This window comes from Misgurnus anguillicaudatus, chromosome 3, assembly GCF_027580225.2.
Source record: "Misgurnus anguillicaudatus chromosome 3, ASM2758022v2, whole genome shotgun sequence".
NCBI lineage: Eukaryota > Metazoa > Chordata > Actinopteri > Cypriniformes > Cobitidae > Misgurnus > Misgurnus anguillicaudatus.
Window position 1 is genome coordinate 1,891,654 of NC_073339.2, and position 20,953 is coordinate 1,912,606.

The window sequence follows — 20,953 nt, forward strand, 5'->3', positions numbered from 1 at the left end:
CAGAGCATTCGGTTAATATAATTATCTTGTTTAGGAGCTTTTGCATCTGAGCTTTTATATATATATATATATATATATATATATATATATATATATATATATATATATATATATATACATAAATTTATATTTATATGTTTTTAACCTTACATTTTTTCATTCCTGGTAAAAGTCTGCTTTCTCCTCCATAATCCAACCTACAGACACAAACACACAAATATTGATACAGATATGAAAGGATGTCATTAAAGACGAAATGTTGAACTGTATTTATTTGTTGTTAAGAGACAGTACTCATCAATCAACAGCACAAATACTGTAAACAAGCCGAAGTTAACCCATAGGCTAGTTTCATCTGTTGCCCCTTGTCAGATTTTTATAAGGCAATAAATAAGGCAATCCTCATGGACAAAACATCATAAGATGACATTATACATACTTGAGTTTCTCCAGTGTACACTTGGGATTATTAAGTATCTGAGAGAGCATCTGACGTCCTGAGTGTTGTGGGTGATTGTAGCTCAGATCCAGCTCTCTCAGGTGTGATGATGGGTTTGAACTCAGAGCTGAAGCCAAATAACAACAACCTTCATCTGTCACCATACAACCTGATAATCTACAGAGAGATCACACATCAACATCAGTCAGTTCATCCTCTTTAGTTATAAATCAGTAAATCACTATCTAGAGATAAATACCTCAATGTGTGTAGTGTACAGTTTGGACTCTTGAGAGCATCAGAGATGAGCTTCACTCCTGAATCCTGCAGATCATTGTTACTCACATCCAGATCTCTCAGACATGAGTTTGAGGATTGAAGAGCTGAAGCCAAATGTTTACAACACTCAAGAGTGAGATTACAGTCTGTAAGACTAAAAGAGAACAAATTAAGTAAACTTTTTTAATGTAGAACAATCTTATAATTTCTCTCACCCTGAAAAACAATTAACTTGTTAAACTTTTAAAACTGCATTGTCAGATGTGAAGCAATTATGCTGTTTCACCCCAATCCCACACTGTTAACCACAAGAAAATCATAAAATACTCTCACATAGCTCTTGTGCAGTTGCTGACAGCTGGTATGAGTCTTCTTCTCCCCTCCTCTGTTGTGTTGTATTTCTTCAGATTCAGTTCATCCAGCACCTCCTCTGACATCTGAAGCATGTAGGCTATTGCTGAACAGTGAGCAGCAGAGAGTTTCTTCTCTGAGTGTTTGTCTGATCTCACAAACTCCTCAATCTCTCTGTACAGAGTCTGATCATTCACTTCAAGAAGACACAGAAACAGATTGATGGATTTTTCAGCCGAGAGATCTTCATTTTGCTTGACTTTATCTTTAATGTACTGTGTGGTTGTCTTGATGGTTTCTGAGGTGTCCACCGTGTGTGTCAGTAGATCCTGTAGGAGTCTCTGATTGGACTCCAGGTAAATTCCCAGCAGGAATCGCAGGAAAAGATCCAGATGTCCAGTTTCACTTTCAAGAGCTTTATCTACTGCATTTTTTAGAAAGCTATAAACTAAATCAAGAAACTTTAAGGTGTCAACTTTTTTGCTTACATACCAATAAAATGCATAGAGAGCAGCCAGAAACTCCTGACAGCTGAGATGTATGAAGCAGTAGATTTTCCTCTGATGCATCACAGATTCCTCCTTAAAGATCTCAGTACAAATCCCAGAATACACTGAGGCGTCAGTGATGTCTATGCCAGACTCTTTCAGATCCTCCTCATAAAACATCACATTACCCTTCATCAGCTGTTTGAAAGCCAGTTCAGACAGTTTGACAATCACTTCTCTGTTGGACTGCAGGAGTTTCTCTGGATCTCTCTCATTATACTTCTCATTCTTCACATTCATCTGAATCAGCAGGAATTGAATGTACATTTCAGTCAGAGTTTTAGGGATTTCTGCTCTCTCATTGTCTTGTTTCAGGATGTTTTGAAGCACAGTGGATGAGATCCAACAGAAGACTGGTATGTGACACATGATGTGGAGACTTCTTGATCTTCTGACGTGTGAGATGATTCTGCTGGCTTGATGTTCATCACTGATTCTCTTCCTGAAATATTCCTCCTTCTGAGCGTCATTGAATCCCTGGATTTCTGTCAGACGGTTGATGTATTCAGAAGGGATCTGATTGGCTGCTGCTGGTCTGGAGGTGATCCAGATGAGAGCAGAGGGAAGCAGATCTCCTTTTATAAGGTTTGATATCAACACAGGCACTGATGAAGTCTCAGTCACCTCAGAAACTTTCTCAGCGTCTGAAAACATCAGTGTCATTCTGTTTTCATCCAGACCATCAAAGATGAACACAACTTTACACTCATCATAAATCTTTGAGTCCAGATCTTGAAGTTCAGGATGAAAGTCAATCAGAAGTTTGTGAAGACTGTACTGTTTATCTTGAATCAAGTTCAGCTCTCGAAACGGAAACACAAACATGAAATCTACATCCTGATTGGCTGTTCCCTCTGCCCAATCCAGAATGAACTTCTGTACGGAGACGGTTTTTCCAATTCCAGCGATGCCTTTAGTAAGAACGCTCTTTATTTTGTCTTTCTTCTTTCTTCTTGTCTGTGTTTTATATTCTGGTTCAGGTAAGCATTTAAAGATGTCATTGCAGTAGATTGTTGTGTTTTGTAAGTGTTGTGTTGTGGTGTTTTTCTCCATGTGTAAAACTTCATGTTCTTCATTCACTCCTTCTCTCTCTCCCTCTATGATGTACAGTTGTGTGTTAATCCTCTTCAGGAGGGTTTGATTCTCTTGTTGTTTGATTCCCTCAAATAAACTCTCACACTTGTTCTTCATGATGGTTTTGTGTTGGTATTTGACTCTCTGCAGAACATCCTCCACTGGTTCATGTGAATCCTGATGAAGATCTTCAGTCTCCTCCAGCAGGTTTTGTGTCTGTAGGTCTGATTCAGTCTTGTGTTGTCTGGTGTAAGTCTGACAGGAGGAATCAGTGTAGTTCAGACTGGACTGCATCTCCTCACTGCTAAGGAAAAGGAGCAGCAAAAGTTTACAATAATTGTTATGTGAATTACCATTAGATATAGAACAATACAAAATGATACCCAATCAGAAAGCGATCTGATTAAAGATAAAGGAAAACAACCAAACAACTGATTTACATTACTGACAGAAAATAAACTTTTGATTAGTAAATTAATTAGGTGATGATTTTTTACCATTATGTACCAACCACCACAGAATTACACTACAAACTTTACCTGTTCATAACAAATGTGGTGTATAAACACAAAGTTAACACAACCAGGGAAAAAACTAGCAAGCAAATGACAAGGGTTAAGAGCCCAACTAAAACAAACACTAATCACAATAATGGTGACTTAAAATGAAACAAAACATCAACATCTAAACCTATATATAATAAATATATAATACATATATAATATATAATAAATATAATAAAATAAAATTATATATATATATATAGAGAGAGAGAGAGAAACATTGCCATTTATTATAAATATATATAAATATAATAAAATGCAATGTTTCTCTATCATTTACATAACAATCAAACAAGTCAATATAATAAACAGTTGTTGTTTTAAACATTGTTTGAACATTAAAACATGACATTGTCATATCGTTTAAAAATGTAAAATGTAACATTCCTCTAACGTTCAGACAACAGAAACGTTCTTAGAACGTCAAGAAAACTGGACACTTTTTACGTTGGCAGAATGTTTTTGGGAACCTTGGGAACTTTCAGGGAACGTTCTTAGAACTTTTTTTTGTTAGCTGGGTAAATGAGCTGATCTCCGCACAAAATGGCAGTGCCGTGGTTGGATAGTGAAGATTAAGGAGCGGTATTTTCCCATTCTGACATCACAAGGGGAGACAGATTTCAATCAACTATTTTTTATAAAGCTTGCAGAAAATTGTTTACCAAAACTTAGTTACTGAGTTGATCTTTTTCACATCTTTTTTTAAGTTTAAAGAAGCACTGGGAACCCAATTATAGCACTTAAACATGGAAAAAGTCAGATTTTCATGATATGCCTAATTTAAAATGTCAAAATTACTGTCATCATGATTTTTGTCTATCCCATTTTGAAAATCTGTAAATATTTTACAAATCTTTTAGTGTGGCACAGGCTTAAACAATTAACGTTGTACTTACTTTTTTAATTAAAAAGTTAATTTTTTTTTTTTGTAAATAACACTTGTACCACACGTTACAATGCAACTAAAAGTAAATTTATTGTTAAGCCAGAGGAAGACAGTCTACCACAGCTGAGTCTAATTCCTTTACTTCTCAATCTTATGTTTAAAAGTCTTAATTTAGTCAGAATGGATGCTTTTTATCTTTTTGTGCTATGGCTTGTGATGTACTGGATTGCCGCCGGCAAAACTTGCGGGGCTTTATGCCAAATGAGGACCAAATATTCTAGAGAGACATTGTTGCAGCTCAAGAACAGTAACTCAGCTTGGGAAAATCTAATGCTGAATGTACCAAACTTTATTTGAAGGGATTACCACACTGTAAAAAATTGCTGTTAAAAAACAGCCAAATTTAACAGTATGATTCTGTTTTTTAACAAAAACAGAAGTATACTGTTAAATTCTGCATCCTGTAAAAAAACAGTTTTCAGAATAATGTGAATTTACAGCCCTGAGAGTCCACCGTTTAAGACTGCGTCCCAAATCACACCATACACCCTCATTCACTATTCCAAACATTAGTTTCCTATTGAACCACCTGAAATCAAGTCAATGAGTTCAAGTACTGAAGCATTAATGATGGACACCTTCTGCTAATAAACAGAATCACTTAAGAAAACATAAACAAAAAAGAGAAGAGATGAGCAGAAACACTTACAGATACAAAGACTTAGATGAAAATTAACTAAAAATAACACAACACATTACACCTTTCCATATATCACCAGATGAGAATTAAACATTTACACAAACACCATTACCATCTTCACTTATAAACCACTTTGACTTTATTCCTGTTATACATCTACAACAGTTCTTACTGAGAACAAACATGTGTTTACTAGAATTTTCTTTAAAGTCACCATTATGGTGATCACTGCTTTCATTAGTGGGGCTCTTGACTTGGTTTTCAGTCTGGTATCTATAACTGTGTCTTTATGATGCATGTTTGTTATAGCAAAGAAAACCAAGAGATGATAGACTCTTGTGAGATTGGATGTCTGATTATTGATCAGTAGTTTGTCTTACCAGCCTTATGAAGTTTAATCATAACAATCAGTAGTACTTAAGAATGTTTATGACTAAGTATTTACATATTTGAATCAAAATCATTACAAGAATTATTATTATTATTCTTGACAGAGTAGCCTACAAATGGATTTTTGCAAACTTGGAAGCAGTCCTCAGATGACACTCACAGACATCAAGAATCAGAGTATGATTCTCAACTAGGGTGACAAAAGAAAATGGAAAAACAGTTCATCGGCCTAATGAGATTTGTACTATGCTGATACCCAGCATGCATTGCAGCATGAAGCTTTTCATTTGATAGTCACCATTGTTGAGATTCATAGCCTGATTCTTGATGTCTGTGTATGAATTTTGCTTGTGTTTTTTTTTTCCATTTAATTTCAATGTTTTTAAGATTCCTCTGGCCACCTCAACACTCATTTCTGTCACATTATTAGACTACTATAAGGGGTTGCCACCCATCTAATCACTTATGAGCTTCTGTATAAATCAGTAAGTTACTTTTAACTCATGAGACTAACACCATAACGGTCATTAGTCAGTGATAATAATTTATTAATACACTTTTGCCATATTCAATGTTTTTCAAATCACATTGATAAGCATGAATAAATATAACACCAAAGGGCAAACCCAAGGATCAAGAGTCCTACTAAAGCAACCGCTGATCACGAGAATGGTAACTATTATTTAGGGATTAGACTATTAGACTAGAGCTGTCCAAACTCAAAACAACTTGCACTGACATATTTTAAAATACATCAGTGCCCTTTGTTTTGCCTGAAAATTCACAAGTAATGTTTTTAGTTAGGCATGTTTGTTAAAACTTGTTATATTTCCTAATTAAACTATTCCTGGTTTAAGATAATCCCTGTTCAGGAAACCACACCTTATTATTTACTTCTCAGTGAGAGCTAATGTACATATAAAATAAAATCTAACTGGTTTGTAATAAATGAAGATGGTAATGCTGTTTGTGGAGTTGTTTGATGATCTTCTTGTGAGATCTTAGAAAATCTGAGTAAGTTTGAGTCTCATCTAAGTCTGTAAGTTGAGTTTCTGCTTTTTTTCTCTTTAATTCGGTTCTTGTTCATCTCTCATTCAGTGATTGTGTTTGTTAACAGCAGCTGTTCATCATTAATCACTCAATCATCACTTCATTATCTTATTAACTTCAACATTGGCTCTGTTTCTTTTACTCTTTGTAGTGTGGACACATTAAGCAGTGTTCTTTTGACACCAAATATTTTTAAAGGGTTAAATGTGTAAGATATAAAAACACAGAATGCTAATGTTTTTTAACAGTCCGAAGGAGACCGTAAAAAAACATTATCTTGCTGGCAACCAAGCTGCCAGTTGATTACTGTTATTTAACAGAATGTGCTGTTAAAAAAACAGAAAACCTAACAGTCAAATTTGCATACAGAAATATGTTAATTTCACACAGACATTAGAGAAAAGTCCTTGTATTTTGTTTTTTAAATCATATGAACTTAAAAACTGTTCAGGGGATTTACACAAGATGATAATGTGAGAGATCTCTTATGGTGCATTTACACCAACCGCGCTAGAGGCGTGAAGCGCGAGTGATTTCAATGTTAAGTCAATGTGCAGACGCGTTGACGCGCGTCAGGAGGTCCCGCGGCGCGGAAGAGGCGTTCGGCGCGGAGCGGAAGACGCGTTTCCGCCTCATTCGCGCGTGAAGCTCGCGCGAAAGGCGCGAATTGAGCGTTGTGCGCGGTACGCGCGAATGGTGCTATTGTGCATTTTGCGTTTCACGCGAATTTGCGGCTGACGCCCGAGTTGAAAAATTTGAACTTTGGCGGAATTTCGCGCCGCGTTAACCAATCAGGAGCCTGCCTGCTGCTGTGGTGGCAGCCCCGCCCGGAGTCACTCACTCAAGCAGTCACTCGGAGCTATATGACACAAGTTGTTATTTCTATTAGGAGACAGGAATAAAAAGGACCTCGCTTGGAAGAGTGTCAGTAAGGACTTTTGGCAACCTGGTACGTTGTAATACACACTTCACTTTTGAGTCAAGTGACGTTTATTCGACCCGCGCCGTTTATTTACCCCCTATAGTAAGGTTACCCAATACAAACTGGTAACTCTCTTGATAAATGCACAAGTAACATCAGTCATCTTGCAAACAGACACTCGCACAGCAGTTGCCCCTCCCACAAGAAGCGGATTTTGCTTCGGACGCGCGTCAAATGCTTGCTTTTCCGCGCGTCTACTCCGCTCTACACGCGCGAATGCATTCAAAGTGTTCAAGCGGCAAACTAGGCGCGGTAGACGCGATTTTGACGCCCAAAACGCGTTTGGTGTAAACCCTGCATTAGTGTTTAATGTTCTGTTTTGTTAGGATTTGGCTCAGTTTTTGGGTTACCATTGTGCTGAAGAGTAGTGTGGTTGTTTAGGTCAAGGATGGGCAGTCAATCCTTGATGTTATGTTGCCTGTTGTTTTATTTTAAAGCAGTAACTTTGTAGTTTGCTCATGATGAACATGAGATTTGTGTGAAAGTTTAAATGTTTGCAGTTCAATTTTAGAAGTAAAATTTGTGTTAAATGCACTCAAATGAAGTTCATAATACTAACACCACCATATAAATATATATATATTTATAAACTTGAATGGATCCTGCAATTGGTTTCCTAAATTAAATGAGTTGCTTTCAGGGCATTATAACATTAACATACTGTTAAAATAGGGGAGCTGTAAATTAACGAAGTAGAACTGTATTTTAACAGAGGCAGAACTGTAAAATAACATTATCTTGCTGGCAACCAAGCTGCCAGTTGATTACTGTTTTTTAACGGCACAATTTTTTACAGTGCAGGAAGCAAGGTGCATGGTAAAGAAAAGAAAAAGGGGCAAACGAGGCGGCGTTAAAAGAACGTGTCAACTGGGCTCCATTGCCTTCGATAATCATGGGAAATGTACAATCACTGAGGAACAAAGTAGATGAGCTTCAAGGAAATGTCCGCTACCAAAAGGATTTTATGAACTGCTGTATAATGGCATTCACTGAAACATGGCTCACAGAGGGTGCCCGGGACGTCGATTTGTGTATGGATGGATTCGGAGCCCCTTTTCGTTTGGATCGACTATTGTAGTGGAAGATTTTTATTATGCTTTTATTTTCATATACTGTAAGAATTTATAGTCAGCCTTGACAAAGATTCCACTTCAATTTAGCTGTTGAATAAAGCTCATCCCTCCAAAAGGCTTGATAATCATAAATGGTAATCTCAGTTCAAGCAATACAATAATATAACCTGAAGTAATACTTTCTAAATAGTAGTATGGGAGCAAATGTGAGACTTCTTAAACCAACACAGATCAAAGAGGGTTCATGATAATAAAAGACATCTATCTAAACATTATCTGACCACTTGGTTGAGCACACAGTTGGATACTACAATGACGGATTTGGGCACAGTGGGAGATATAGAGGTCATTTGTAGTATTAGTCTTAATTTACATTTAAAGGGGTACTTCATTAGCATTAGGGGTGGGAAAACAGGTTTGAAACTATAAAGTGTTAAGACTTTGCTCAGGGTTCAATCTGACTCCGCTGAACCCAAAGTATGACGTGCTTTGTAACTGCTACCACAATAAACTACTTTCATCAAGATTTTCTACGTCCTCCTCATTTTTTTCTTACACTGGCGAGCCAAGCAGCGAGGGATTTCCAAAAAAAAAAAGCGGGGAAAGGTAAGAAAGACTGACTTTTCTTCTTTAATGCTGTTTTTTGATTTGGGAACCCCCTTGTTTAAAAAAATCTAGAAAAGAAAATTGCAAGGAGAGGAAGGAATTTAGTTTGTTTAATTTAGCAGGAGGAGTTCTTAAGCCTATTTTATACAATTCTGTTTGAGATTCTAACGAAACTGAATTAACCCGACGCAGTGTGGTGGCAGAGTTGTATTGGAATTTTTGTTTCTAACGTAATTGAAGTGTTTAAGTTTGTGTGTTTCTAAAGTAACTGAAACGTGGTGTTGTGTTGTTATAATTTCTGTTAAGATTCTAAAGTAACTGAATCAACCCAACGTAGTGTGGTGGCAGAATTATAACAAAAGAGTTTCTAAAGTAACTGAAACTTCTTGTAGTGAGAGCCCGACGCACGGTGGCTCTGTAAAGTTTAAAACTAAAAACCCGAAGCAGTGTGGTTTTGCTCGACGTACTGTAGCAGAGTTTTAAACGTGATATATAGTGTTGTAAGCCCGAAGTATACTGTGGCTAGATAGTTTTAAAATATAACACAGAAGCACCGATGTACTGTGACAGTGTTATATTTTAATCTATTTGTGAGTGTTGGCATAGCAGAGGTTTAGGCCCGAAGAAGTGTTGCCTCCAAAGTAGTAAGACTTTCAAGTTAAAAGAAACTTGGTTTGGAATTGTTATAATTTCTGTTAAGATTCTAAAGTAATTGAATTAACCCAACGTAGTGTGGTTGCAGAATTATAACAAAAGAGTTCCTAAAGTAACTGAAATTGTTGTGTAGAGAGCCCAACGCAGTGTGTCTCTGTGAAGTTTAAAACAAAAACCTGAACCAGTGTGGGTTTGCTCGAGGTAGTGCAGCTGTGTTTTAAACTTGATAACTGTTGTTACCCCTGAAGTGCTATACAGCTAGGTAGACTGTTGTAAAATATAATACAGTGTTGTGTGTCCGACGTATTGTGACAGTGTTATATTTTAAACTGTTTGTGAGCATGTGTGTAGATGAACTTAAGGCCTGACGGACTGTGGCCATGTCTGAAGCAGGAACTTTCAGGTTCAGAGGCCTGACATATTGCAGGGCTCTCAAGTTTTATCAAAAGTTTGGAGTGAGATTTCATCTGTTAGGGGAGGAGCCACTTAAATATTTGCAGCAGCGACCCCTCGGCCCCAACCAATTCTCTCAGGTTTTTGGTAGCAGTTAAATTTAATATATTGTTTATAATTGATTAGCACAAATAGAAATTATAACAGTTGGGAAATCTAATTAAAGACAAAGTCATAGAAATTAAATACATTGTTTTATTTCAAAAATACAAATATATAAAAATTGCCCCAAATGAGCCAACTGAACAGCAACATTGCAGAACTTGCCCTGAGCATACTTACAATACAAGGTGTGTTTGTGTGACATCTTTTAAACAGATAAATGCAATGATTAATGTATACATTGGCAGGATATAAACATTACTAAAATAAAAGCCAGAGTATAGCTGAATAGCTAAAAAGAGTATGAATAAAGTATAATTTGAAAATAATGAAATAAATGAAAATGAAATATCTTGTCCTTTCCATTCCCAGGTGAAAAAATACTATAGTAATTTATAGTAAATACTATAGTGTTTTTGACCCATACTATAGTAATGTACTTGAATTAATTTGTTGTGGTAATTCTATAGTTGCTGTGATAACATCAACTATAGTAATATAAACGTATTACTTTATCCAATACTGTACTACATTGTCTACAACTATAGGGTATAATATACTAGAATATACACTACAGATTACTGTAGTATAAACTAAAGAACACTAACATTAGAGTATTTATTACAGTTTATCAGTTCACTACTATAGTTAATACAGAGTATGCTGTAGCAATCATTAACAAAGTGTTGTAAATACTATAATATACTAAAATTTACTATACTATTAGTATGGTTCAAAAACACTATAGTATTTCCTATAATATTTTTCACCTGGGATTGTTTCAGGTAGCCTCTAGTGTTTAGTACTTTCCTAAAGTTAAAGCTAATTCTGATTGCAAAGCAGTTCGATTTTTTTAATCAATAATAATTTACCTCGGCTATATTTCCCAACAACAGTTTTTATTATCTTTGATCACATTTTTGTGATGTCATCCAAGAATTGTAAAATCAAATTGCTATAAAAAAGAATGCGTTACCTACCGCTTTCATCGGATTCTTCTCTTCCAACTGCCACTTCGTCTGTGTGACGTGAGAATCTATGTTGCCTAGTAACGAATGTGCTTGCAGCAGGATCACGAAATTTACCCAGAAACAACAAATTCTGATTTCTGATTGGCTGGTAGGTGACAATTATATCAGGATGTCTAGTGTGACCGTGTCCGCGGCTCGACAGATATGAACTCGGCAGAGAACTTCTCTCCTGTGCCTCGTTCATTAATTGTATAGAGTGGGAAAAGGTTTCTTATTTTTTCAGCGTGAGAAATACAAGGTGTGGCGTGTGAGCGTGTGAACTGACTGAAATGCGTGAGTCTCACGGTGAATGCGTGAGACTTGAGAGCCCTGCATATTGTGTTGTTAATTCATAAGTGTCCGACGTACAGGAACTATGAACAAACAGACTAATGAATATCTTAAAGGAGCGGTGAATCAAAAACTACATTTTAACTTGATAATTTGTTATATAAGAGGTCATCATACTTAAATGAACATCCTGCAAGTTTCAGAACTGAAAACGTCCGTGCTACTGAAATATAACCGTCTTTGGCACCAAGCCAGCTAAACACTCCAGTCTAAAATTCGGAAATCTATGACGTCAAAGTAGAATTGAAACACCTCCCCATAACCAAAAGGAGAAGTCTACTTTTGTAGCCCCGCCCACAGCTTCGCGTGACACGTGTGTCTCAGTAAGTAAACATGTCTTTAAAGATTGACAAATTTAACCAAAATGACTTTTTAAATACATTTTTTCTGAGAGACTTTTATTTTGACGCGGTGATCTGTTATGATACCATGGAAACGGATTTTCGGTTGTGAAAGAACCGCGTGGGAACAACCATGGGAACAACACAGAAGCTAAATACTTCAATTCGGAGGCTTGGAACATAACATTAGCAATATGCGTGGATAAAGTTTGCTTTTGAAGAAGTTCCAGCTCGTGTGGGGAGCGTTTGTTAACGTTGTGGACATGGATTCATTTGTAAAGAAGTCGATGCTGGATTTGCAGAGAGACTCAGTCAGAAGCACCACTTATATTGGATCTGACAACAATGACACAGCAGTATAATTCACAGTAAGACATTTTACTTTATTTAAGTTACTGCGTTTCACTATTGCTTTGTTAAAAGAGATTGCTTGATGTGTTGTTGTAACATCCGTGTCTAAATACGTTTGTTGACTGTTTTAATTTACTAAAAACATTAAACGATTAATAAAGGTACAACACTTAACAATACGACTGTAATTTAAAAGGTAGAAATATACAAAGTTAGTTATAAGGAAGGATTTATCAACCGCAGTTTAGATTCTGATGCCCGTTTACTGTGTTGTATACGGTAATTTAGGCAAGTTGCGTTTGAAAGGTCAAACACTCAACAAAGCTTATTTTTTATCATATAACTGTGGTATTTAACATTACGTGAATGTAAAAGCAACCTCACAAGCACAATAGAAATATACAAAGTTATTGATAAGGATTTATTAGCCGCAGTTTAGATTCGGATGCACGCTTACTGTGTTGTATACGGTAATTTAGTCACGTCGAGTTTTGTTTCTACTTTAATATACGTATTGTCATTTATGTGTATCATGTTTAGCACCCAGAATCTTTTGTGTCTCAAACATATTTGTGTTCGGCTGCTATTTTTATCACATTAATGTTTTTAAAACATTTCCCTACATGTAATGACGGGGAATGAAGCTGTCCAATCATAGCAGTGGGTGTTTACGTTCAGGTCTTCAATGCGGCCCGCCCCTTCAAACGAACCATTTCTCAAGACAGCCACTAATCCATGTTACAAAATAGCGTATTACTTATTGCTTTTGATGTTTTTGAATGTAAAAACAACGCGAAATGCATAAGTAGACATCAATCAACGTCATAAAGCAATAAAATCGACCAATTCACGGCCCCTTTAAAGCAAGTCATAGTAAGAGTAAGTTGTAAATACCTATTGAATTATTGCACATAATTCAGTAAGATGTTTGAAATGGAAAAGCTGATTGTTAAATACATTACCAAGCACGGTTCACAGGGATTATTTGATGGAATAGAAGACGTTGTTGATAAGCCATATGAATGGGCTATCTCTAAGTTTGAAACTTATCCTAAAATGCCTAAAAATGAAAAAGGAAAGGTTGCCAATGCAATTCAAGCGGTTTTTGCATCATACAACGTAATTAGGAAGAGAGTAGATGAGTTCAAAGCTGAAAATGAGCGACTCAGTGTTGAGGTAATTTCTACAAAAAATTACCAGGCCATTGAAACTATTTGGAAAGAAGAAAAGGTCAAGATGCAGAATGAGATTGCACTGCTTAGAACTAACAAAGACATGCTCAAATCATCTGTGGAAATTTTGGCCAACAGTTTGGAGGAAGCACAGACAGCCTGTCAGTGTATGATAATGAATGGCACAACTGAGAAAAATGCTAGTAAGACATTGTTAGATGTTACAGTGTGTAGTCCAGTTTCGGAGATGCCAGATTTGCAGGAAGAAAGTGCTGAGGGTTGGGAAAGAGATTCTCAGTCATTAAGAAGTCAGTACTCTGACTCTACAGTTAGATTTCCAGTGGCACCAGTTCATGTGACTACAACGATGCGTGCTAGTGAAGGAAGGGGAGAGCCAATGACCTCTACCATGGTCAGAGCATTTAATCCATCTGAACTAGAAATTGTAATCAAGAACATTGGGAAATTTGACCCTGCCAAGCAGGATCCATTAGATTTTCTAAAGAATCTGGAACAATATGCAGATCTATATAATTTTACTGATGGTGATGCCTGTGTTGTGCTAAAAATGTGTCTGCCTGATACTTTGTCTGGAGCCTTAACTCAGAAAGTAAAGAACAGAACAGCAAATAAGTCAGAGAGGAAACAGGCACTTCTTGAAGTTTTGGGTATGATATCAGTTGATTGGGATAAAATATCTGAGATGCAGATGAGGAAAGGAGAGCACCCAGCAGCGTTTTCAGAACAATTACTGGAGACATTTAAAACGTTCAGTGGCAATCCTGATATTACTAAGAACGATGTCACTTTCAAGTCTGCCTTGATTAACAAATGTGATCCACTCATCCATTCTGCTGTGTCAATGTTTGTGACACCTTTCTCAGAATATGATGACATTATTGCTAAAATGACACAGTTTTACAACAATAATGCTAATAGTCAAATGAAAGGTGCCAATTCTAGAAATCCAGTTGCTGCTTTTGGCAGAACAGAATATTCTAGATTAACTGATGGCTTCCATCATAGACAAAGGAGATTTGCAGGAATAAATTCAGGTGTTATTCTTTGCTATGCATGTGGAAACGCCGGTCACATTGCTAGGCATTGTCAAGACAAAGAGAAATATCGAAACTTTGTCTGTCATGCATGTGGAAAAGATGGTCACATTGCTAGGCATTGTTCAGAGAAAAAAAAATGGAAAGATAAGGATGTTGTTTGCTTTAGATGTGGAAAGACAGGACACAAGGCAAGACAGTGTCACTTTTCACATAAAAGACAGATGGGCTTTCGTGATTTGCTTAAAAAAATAGACAATTTAGAAACCCAGTTAGCACTGTTGAATGGAAAGAAGGAAGAAACCTTGCCAGACAAATCACCGTGTGAACAACATGACTGTAACTCAGTCACAAGCAGATGTTGATGTGAACTAGAAAATCGTTTTATGATAGTAGCACATTCTAGAAAAAATATGCTTACTATCAAAAGGGGGGTGATTCTTGAAGATTCATGAAAAATGTTTTAATGCCAATAATTTAAAAAATATATTTTTTTAAAACATTACTGATGTTTGATGTTCTGTGATTAAACATATGTGACTTTGATGTTTTGAATGTGAAAAGTTCTTGTGGGGGAAAAGGGGGGCAACCTCTTCTATTCTTCTTGTTTCAGGTGTAAGCACGGAGATAGTGTGTAACCTTAGGGAGAAAGACGATTTGGACCAGAAGGCCAACAGGACAAGTGATGCCAGGGTACTTCCTCAAGAAAGAGGAACCAGGACGTCTCTAGAGTAACTACTGGAATAGGAAATCCAGACATTTCCAAACCTGCTAATATCCAGAACGACAGGTCTAAAAGATCCTGTGACATACGAATCGGAACAATGCCTATGAAAGCTTCATCTAAGGAGCTGTTTTCAAAATTGAAAAAGATTGGAAAATCGATAGGAGAAGCACAAATAAATCAAACTATTTCTAGAGAGTATGGACAGCAGTCTTTCTACCAAGGTGGAAAACCATATTATGAAGCCTCACTACACATGACACTAGAATGAATGTATGCTATGCTTTAAACAATTTTCCAGGAGCAAGGAAATTTTGAGTTTGAGAAAATTCTAAAGGTGGACAATCTCGGAACATTACAGGAACATACTCTTAAAAGAAATGAAGAACAACTATTGTTTGATGCTTGTAAAGTTAAACTCACTCATATGCAGAATCATTTCTCAATGATAATAGTCACAGATGAGAGAAATTGTGTTACTACACCTTGTATATGTGAATGTGACCCGACAAATACTATCCTATTTTAAGAAAATATTCCAGAATTGATTTTAAATTGCCAGTATTAGACAATGTGTTAATGTCATTGATCTTAATGAGAAAGATAGGGTAATGGGGAATTAGCTATTGCATATTCAGATTTACTTTGGGATGTAACCTTTAAAACAGTGTGTATATCTTACTCATTGTTTGTCAATGTATTATGCTATGCTGTATGTGTTCTCTATTAAGACGCCAGATTGCAGATACTTCAATGATCACCTTAGGACGTTCCCGTTGGCTGTGATGGTTCTTGAATATTTCTCTCCCAAACCCAAGAAATGTTTGTTTCATATTGCCAAATTTTAGGAGAGACCTTATGATAATCTTGCCTAATGGGATGGAGCGATAACCAGTGTGCATGAGGTGATGACCCAATGACGGGTAAGATTCTCCAGTGGCCAGATGGGGGACAACCTAAGCCAGGGTATTGCCGCCACTGGGCACCTGCCCTTATATTAATGGGAGGTGTAATCGTTATGAATGGAGTGGATGTGATGCTTCTCTGCCAAGAGCATCAAACGGGTGACTGTAAGAATTTATAGTCAGCCTTGACAAAGATTCCACTTCAATTTAGCTGTTGAATAAAGCTCATCCCTCCAAAAGGCTTGATAATCATAAATGGTAATCTCAGTTCAAGCAATACAATAATATAACCTGAAGTAATACTTTCTAAATAGTAGTATGGGAGCAAATGTGAGACTTCTTGAACCAACACAGATCAAAGAGGGTTCATGATAATAAAAGACATCTATCTAAACATTATCTGACCACTTGGTTGAGCACACAGTTGGATACTACAATGACGGATTTGGGCACAGTGGGAGATATAGAGGTCATTTGTAGTATTAGTCTTAATTTACATTTAAAGGGGTACTTCATTAGCATTAGGGGTGGGAAAACAGGTTTGAAACTATAAAGTGTTAAGACTGACTTTGCTCAGGGTTCAATCTGACTCCGCTGAACCCAAAGTACGACGTGCTTTGTCTCTGCTACCACAATAAACTACTTTCATCAAGATTTTCTACGTCCTCCTCATTTTTTCTTACATTATTATGTTTTATTTTTCATCCTATTTTTCATTTTTTAATTACAATCATAAGCTCATAAATTGTGATTCATATGGAGATCATGTTTTTCTGCTAACGTACAGAATTATGCTTTTTCTGTCTTTTCAGCAAGTACAATGTCCAAGGACTTAAACATCATGTACCAGCATGTACTGTCCTATATGATAAGATATTTAACTGTTTATGTTCTTAATCACGGACAAACTGAAGGTTATCTTCTAGATGACGTAGAAACGGATGATTGTAGGTGTTTCAGCATCTTACTATAAATGTGTGTTCAACCTTGCAATCGGGGCTCTTGGGTTTATGCTCCTAGCACCAGGGGGTGAGAGCCTGTTCTGCAGAATATATAAAATTCAGACAAAGAAAATTCTGTCGACAGTGTGTCTGTGTGATCCTTGACTTTCACTCTTAGTGAGTATTATTTGATGCGGCTAAAATTCCACGACACTATCAAGTGTGACGGGGAAAAGCCAAGGAGGAGGGGTATGTTTGTATGTCAACAAGCGATATTGTTCCTCTGTTACTGTCAGAGAGGGAATTTGTACACCTGATGTAGAACTGTTATCGGTGTCCTTGAGACCTTTTTATCTACCCAGCAAGTTCCCTCAGATTTTCATTACAACAGTTTACATTCACCCAAAGGTGAACTCCGCATTGACTACTAGTACAGTGTTTGATGTTGTACAGGGTACAGTCAGTCTCACCTGAGGCACCAAATCTCATCCTTGGTGATTTTAATCATGTCTCCCTAAAGCAGACTCTTAAAACTTTTCATCAGTATGTCTCCTGTCCGACCAGACATGGCAAGACTTTAGATCTGTGTTATGGATCGGTGAGAATCTATCCCCCTGGCCCCCTTGGGCTTGTCAGATCACAATTGTGACCATTTGTTGCCCACATATAAGACTGTTTTAAAAAGGGAGAAAACAGTGACTAAGGATATCAGAGTGTGGTCAGAAGATGCTGTGTCCTGTATACAAGACTGTTACAGTTGCACAGACTGGGACATTTTTAAACAGGCCTCATCCAAGTGAACCAACCAAAATCAAAGGTCAAACAATAGAGTATGTACAATCATACAAATACCTCGGGACTATTATTGATGAGAAACTGAACTTTGAAGAGAATTGTGAGGCTCTGTGCAAAAAGGGGCACCAGCGTTTGTATTGCTAAGGAAATTATCTCTGATTAATCTTGGCCAAACAATTTTGAAGATGTTTTATCATGCTTTTATTGAATCTGTGCTGTCCTTTTCCACTGTAGTATGGTATGGTCATATATCTTTAAAGGCAAAAAATCAGTTGGACCAGATAGTAAAATGGTCTGGTAGTTTGCTGGGTGAGTCTAAACCAGGAGTGGCATCCCTGTATACCAAACAGTTACATAGGATGGCCATCTCAATCTTAGATGACGTTTCTCATCCCCTGCAAAGTGAGTTTCAGTTATTGCCATCTGCAAGGAGGTATAAATTTCCAAGATATAAGAGCAGCTTAGTACCAAATGCGGTTAATATGATAAACTAATATTGTAAGGTGGTTTTTTAGATATTTTTTAGGTTCTTTAACAAAGACAATATTTTAATGTTTTGAGAGCACTTTTATTTATTTAGTATGAGTATTTATTTAATTGTCCCTATGTGGTTTGTAGTGTTCTGTGTTTTTTTTTTTTGTACTGGATGCCATTGAATGTCATTGCACTGTAAAACAAATTTACTTACGGGTACAATAAAAGTAACCTAACCTATGTTTAAACACAAGCGAATTTTGTAATGTGGAGCTTAAATTTACACAAAAAAATGTATAAAAGCATCTGACAAGTATTTATCTTACTGTACCTGAGGTCAGAGGTCACTCCTCCATCACTGAGTCCAGGAGGTTCTATAATGGAGTTATCACTCTTCATCGACACAAAGCTGTGTTCTGGTGATGCAGGTATACATCTTTTCCTGCTGGTGATGCTGACAAAAGGCAAATGAAACAGCATTTAAGGTCTGTCAGCAGTTTGTTTATGAACCTTTTGTCCCAAACACTGACTATTGGCATAATACATAGCTTAAATTACTCTGAATTACACTGAACAAATGCTTTTGCCAAATGTTTAAATAGTTATCTTACTGTACCTGAGGTCAGAGGTCACTCCTCCATCACTGAGTCCAGGAGGTTCTATGATGGAGTTATCACTCTTCATCGACACAAAGCTGGGTTCTGGTGATGCAGGTATAAATCTTTTCCTGCTGGTGATGCTGACAAAAGGCAAATGAAACAGCATTTAAGGTCTGTTAGCAGTTTTTCTCTGAAATCTATTGTCCCAAACACTGACTATTGGCATAATACATAGCTTAAATTACTCTGAATTACACTGAACAAATGCTTTTGCCAAATGTATAAATAGTTATCTTACTGTACCTGAGGTCAGAGGTCACTCCTCCATCACTGAGTCCAGGAGGTTCTATGATGGAGTTATCACTCTTCATCGACACAAAGCTGGGTTCTGGTGATGAAGGTATACATCTTTTCCTGCTGGTGATGCTGACAAAAGGCAAATGAAACAGCATTTAAGGTCTGTCAGCAGTTTGTTTATGAATCTTTTGTCCCAAACACTGACTATGGCATAATACATAGCTTAAATTACTCTGAATTACACTGAACAAATGCTTTTGCCAAATGTATAAATAGTTATCTTACTGTACCTGAGGTCAGAGGTCACTCCTCCATCACTGAGTCCTGGAGGTTCTATGATGGAGTTATCACTCTTCATCGACACAAAGCTGGGTTCTGGTGATGCAGGTATACATCTTTTCCTGCTGGTGATGCTGACAAAAGGCAAATGAAACAGCATTTAAGGTCTGTCAGCAGTTTGTTTATGAATCTTTTGTCCCAAACACTGACTATGGCATAATACATAGCTTAAATTACTCTGAATTACACTGAACAAATGCTTTTGCCAAATGTATAAATAGTTATCTTACTGTACCTGAGGTCAGAGGTTACTTCTCCATCACTGAGTACTGGGGGCTCTGTCATTGAACTATTACTCTTCAATGACACATAGCTCAGTTCTGGAGATGAAGATCTTGGTATCATCATCTGATCATCATCATCATCCTCATTTTCCAACTCTTTCCCTTGACGTTGACTCATTTTGGAGGTATATCCCCTCCACTCTCTCTTTATCTAAGACCCTTGCTATTTAAGTTATAAAGACGAACAGATAAGAATACAGAGCAAGTTTACTCTAAATTAATTAGTTCATGAGAAAATTATCTTTAAATGTACAATAAACTTGCAGTAAATCTATCAAGAACATTCACTCCACTGCTCTGCAGTCTGTACTTTAACCGATGATCAGTCAGACGTGTGACGGATTATATATAACTATATATAAATAACGTATCCAAATAATATTCTTTGTGAGAAAGCGCAGAAACACAAATGACAATGTTTTCATTCTATATATTTACACTGCAATATGAAAAACTTCTGAACTTACCACATAATATACGGGATTGCACAGCAAACACTCCGTTTCAAATTTAGTTTATGTCGCCACGTCGGTTTTACTTTCGTTCTAGGTTTTTCTACCTGTTAGTTAGCTTGGTGGTAAGGGTGAACAGTTTAATTCCCTTAATTTTTTCCACTCGTTTAAAAAATAGTACAATTAACGTGACACATTAATAAAGAAAATGAACTTTAATGTGTTACGATAAAAACCCTGTGAAGCCACACAAATACAAAAGGTGTGTCTGTCTGTATGCGGCACTCCAGTAACGAGACACCCAAACACGCATGCGCAGTGAATATAAATCCATTACTTACTGAACGCTGTTACGCACATGCGCGGAGGTGTGTTGTTGTTGTTGGTGAACAATCGCACCTGCTTTGGTATTTCAAGAAGAATCTGCAGAAAAAACGATGGAATATTTAACAACAGTGATTGTATAAAGGTAGGTAATAAATCTTTACTGATTTGTTGTTTGTAGTGATGGGAGAAACGAAGCTTTTCGAAGCTTCGAATCAATTGAACCAATTGCTTCGAAAATTGATTCAGTTTTTCGAAGCAGTTCGAAACACCACACATGATGGCGACCCCTGCTGGTCAAAATAGTGTAAAAGCAGATATGTCCAAACATTTTACAAAATAATAGCAAGATTTTTATTAAAATATGCTTAAAAATGATTTAACTTAAT

At 36.7% G+C, this 20,953-nt stretch overlaps 1 protein-coding gene across 1 annotated transcript in view; it reads right to left on the reverse strand.

Annotated features, from left to right (window-relative positions):
* The window catches only part of LOC141354707 (uncharacterized), a 59,336-nt gene extending 38,680 nt beyond the window's left edge, over nt 1-20,656 (reverse strand). Inside the window, 8 exon segments of the mRNA XM_073860054.1 lie at nt 151-197; nt 440-616; nt 699-822; nt 1,052-1,121; nt 1,123-2,995; nt 18,601-18,723; nt 19,740-19,951; nt 20,256-20,656. Coding sequence (XP_073716155.1) covers nt 151-197; nt 440-616; nt 699-822; nt 1,052-1,121; nt 1,123-2,995; nt 18,601-18,723; nt 19,740-19,906 — 2,581 coding nt within the window. The 5' untranslated portion in view covers nt 19,907-19,951; nt 20,256-20,656.
* Between the last annotated feature and the right edge of the window lie 297 nt (nt 20,657-20,953).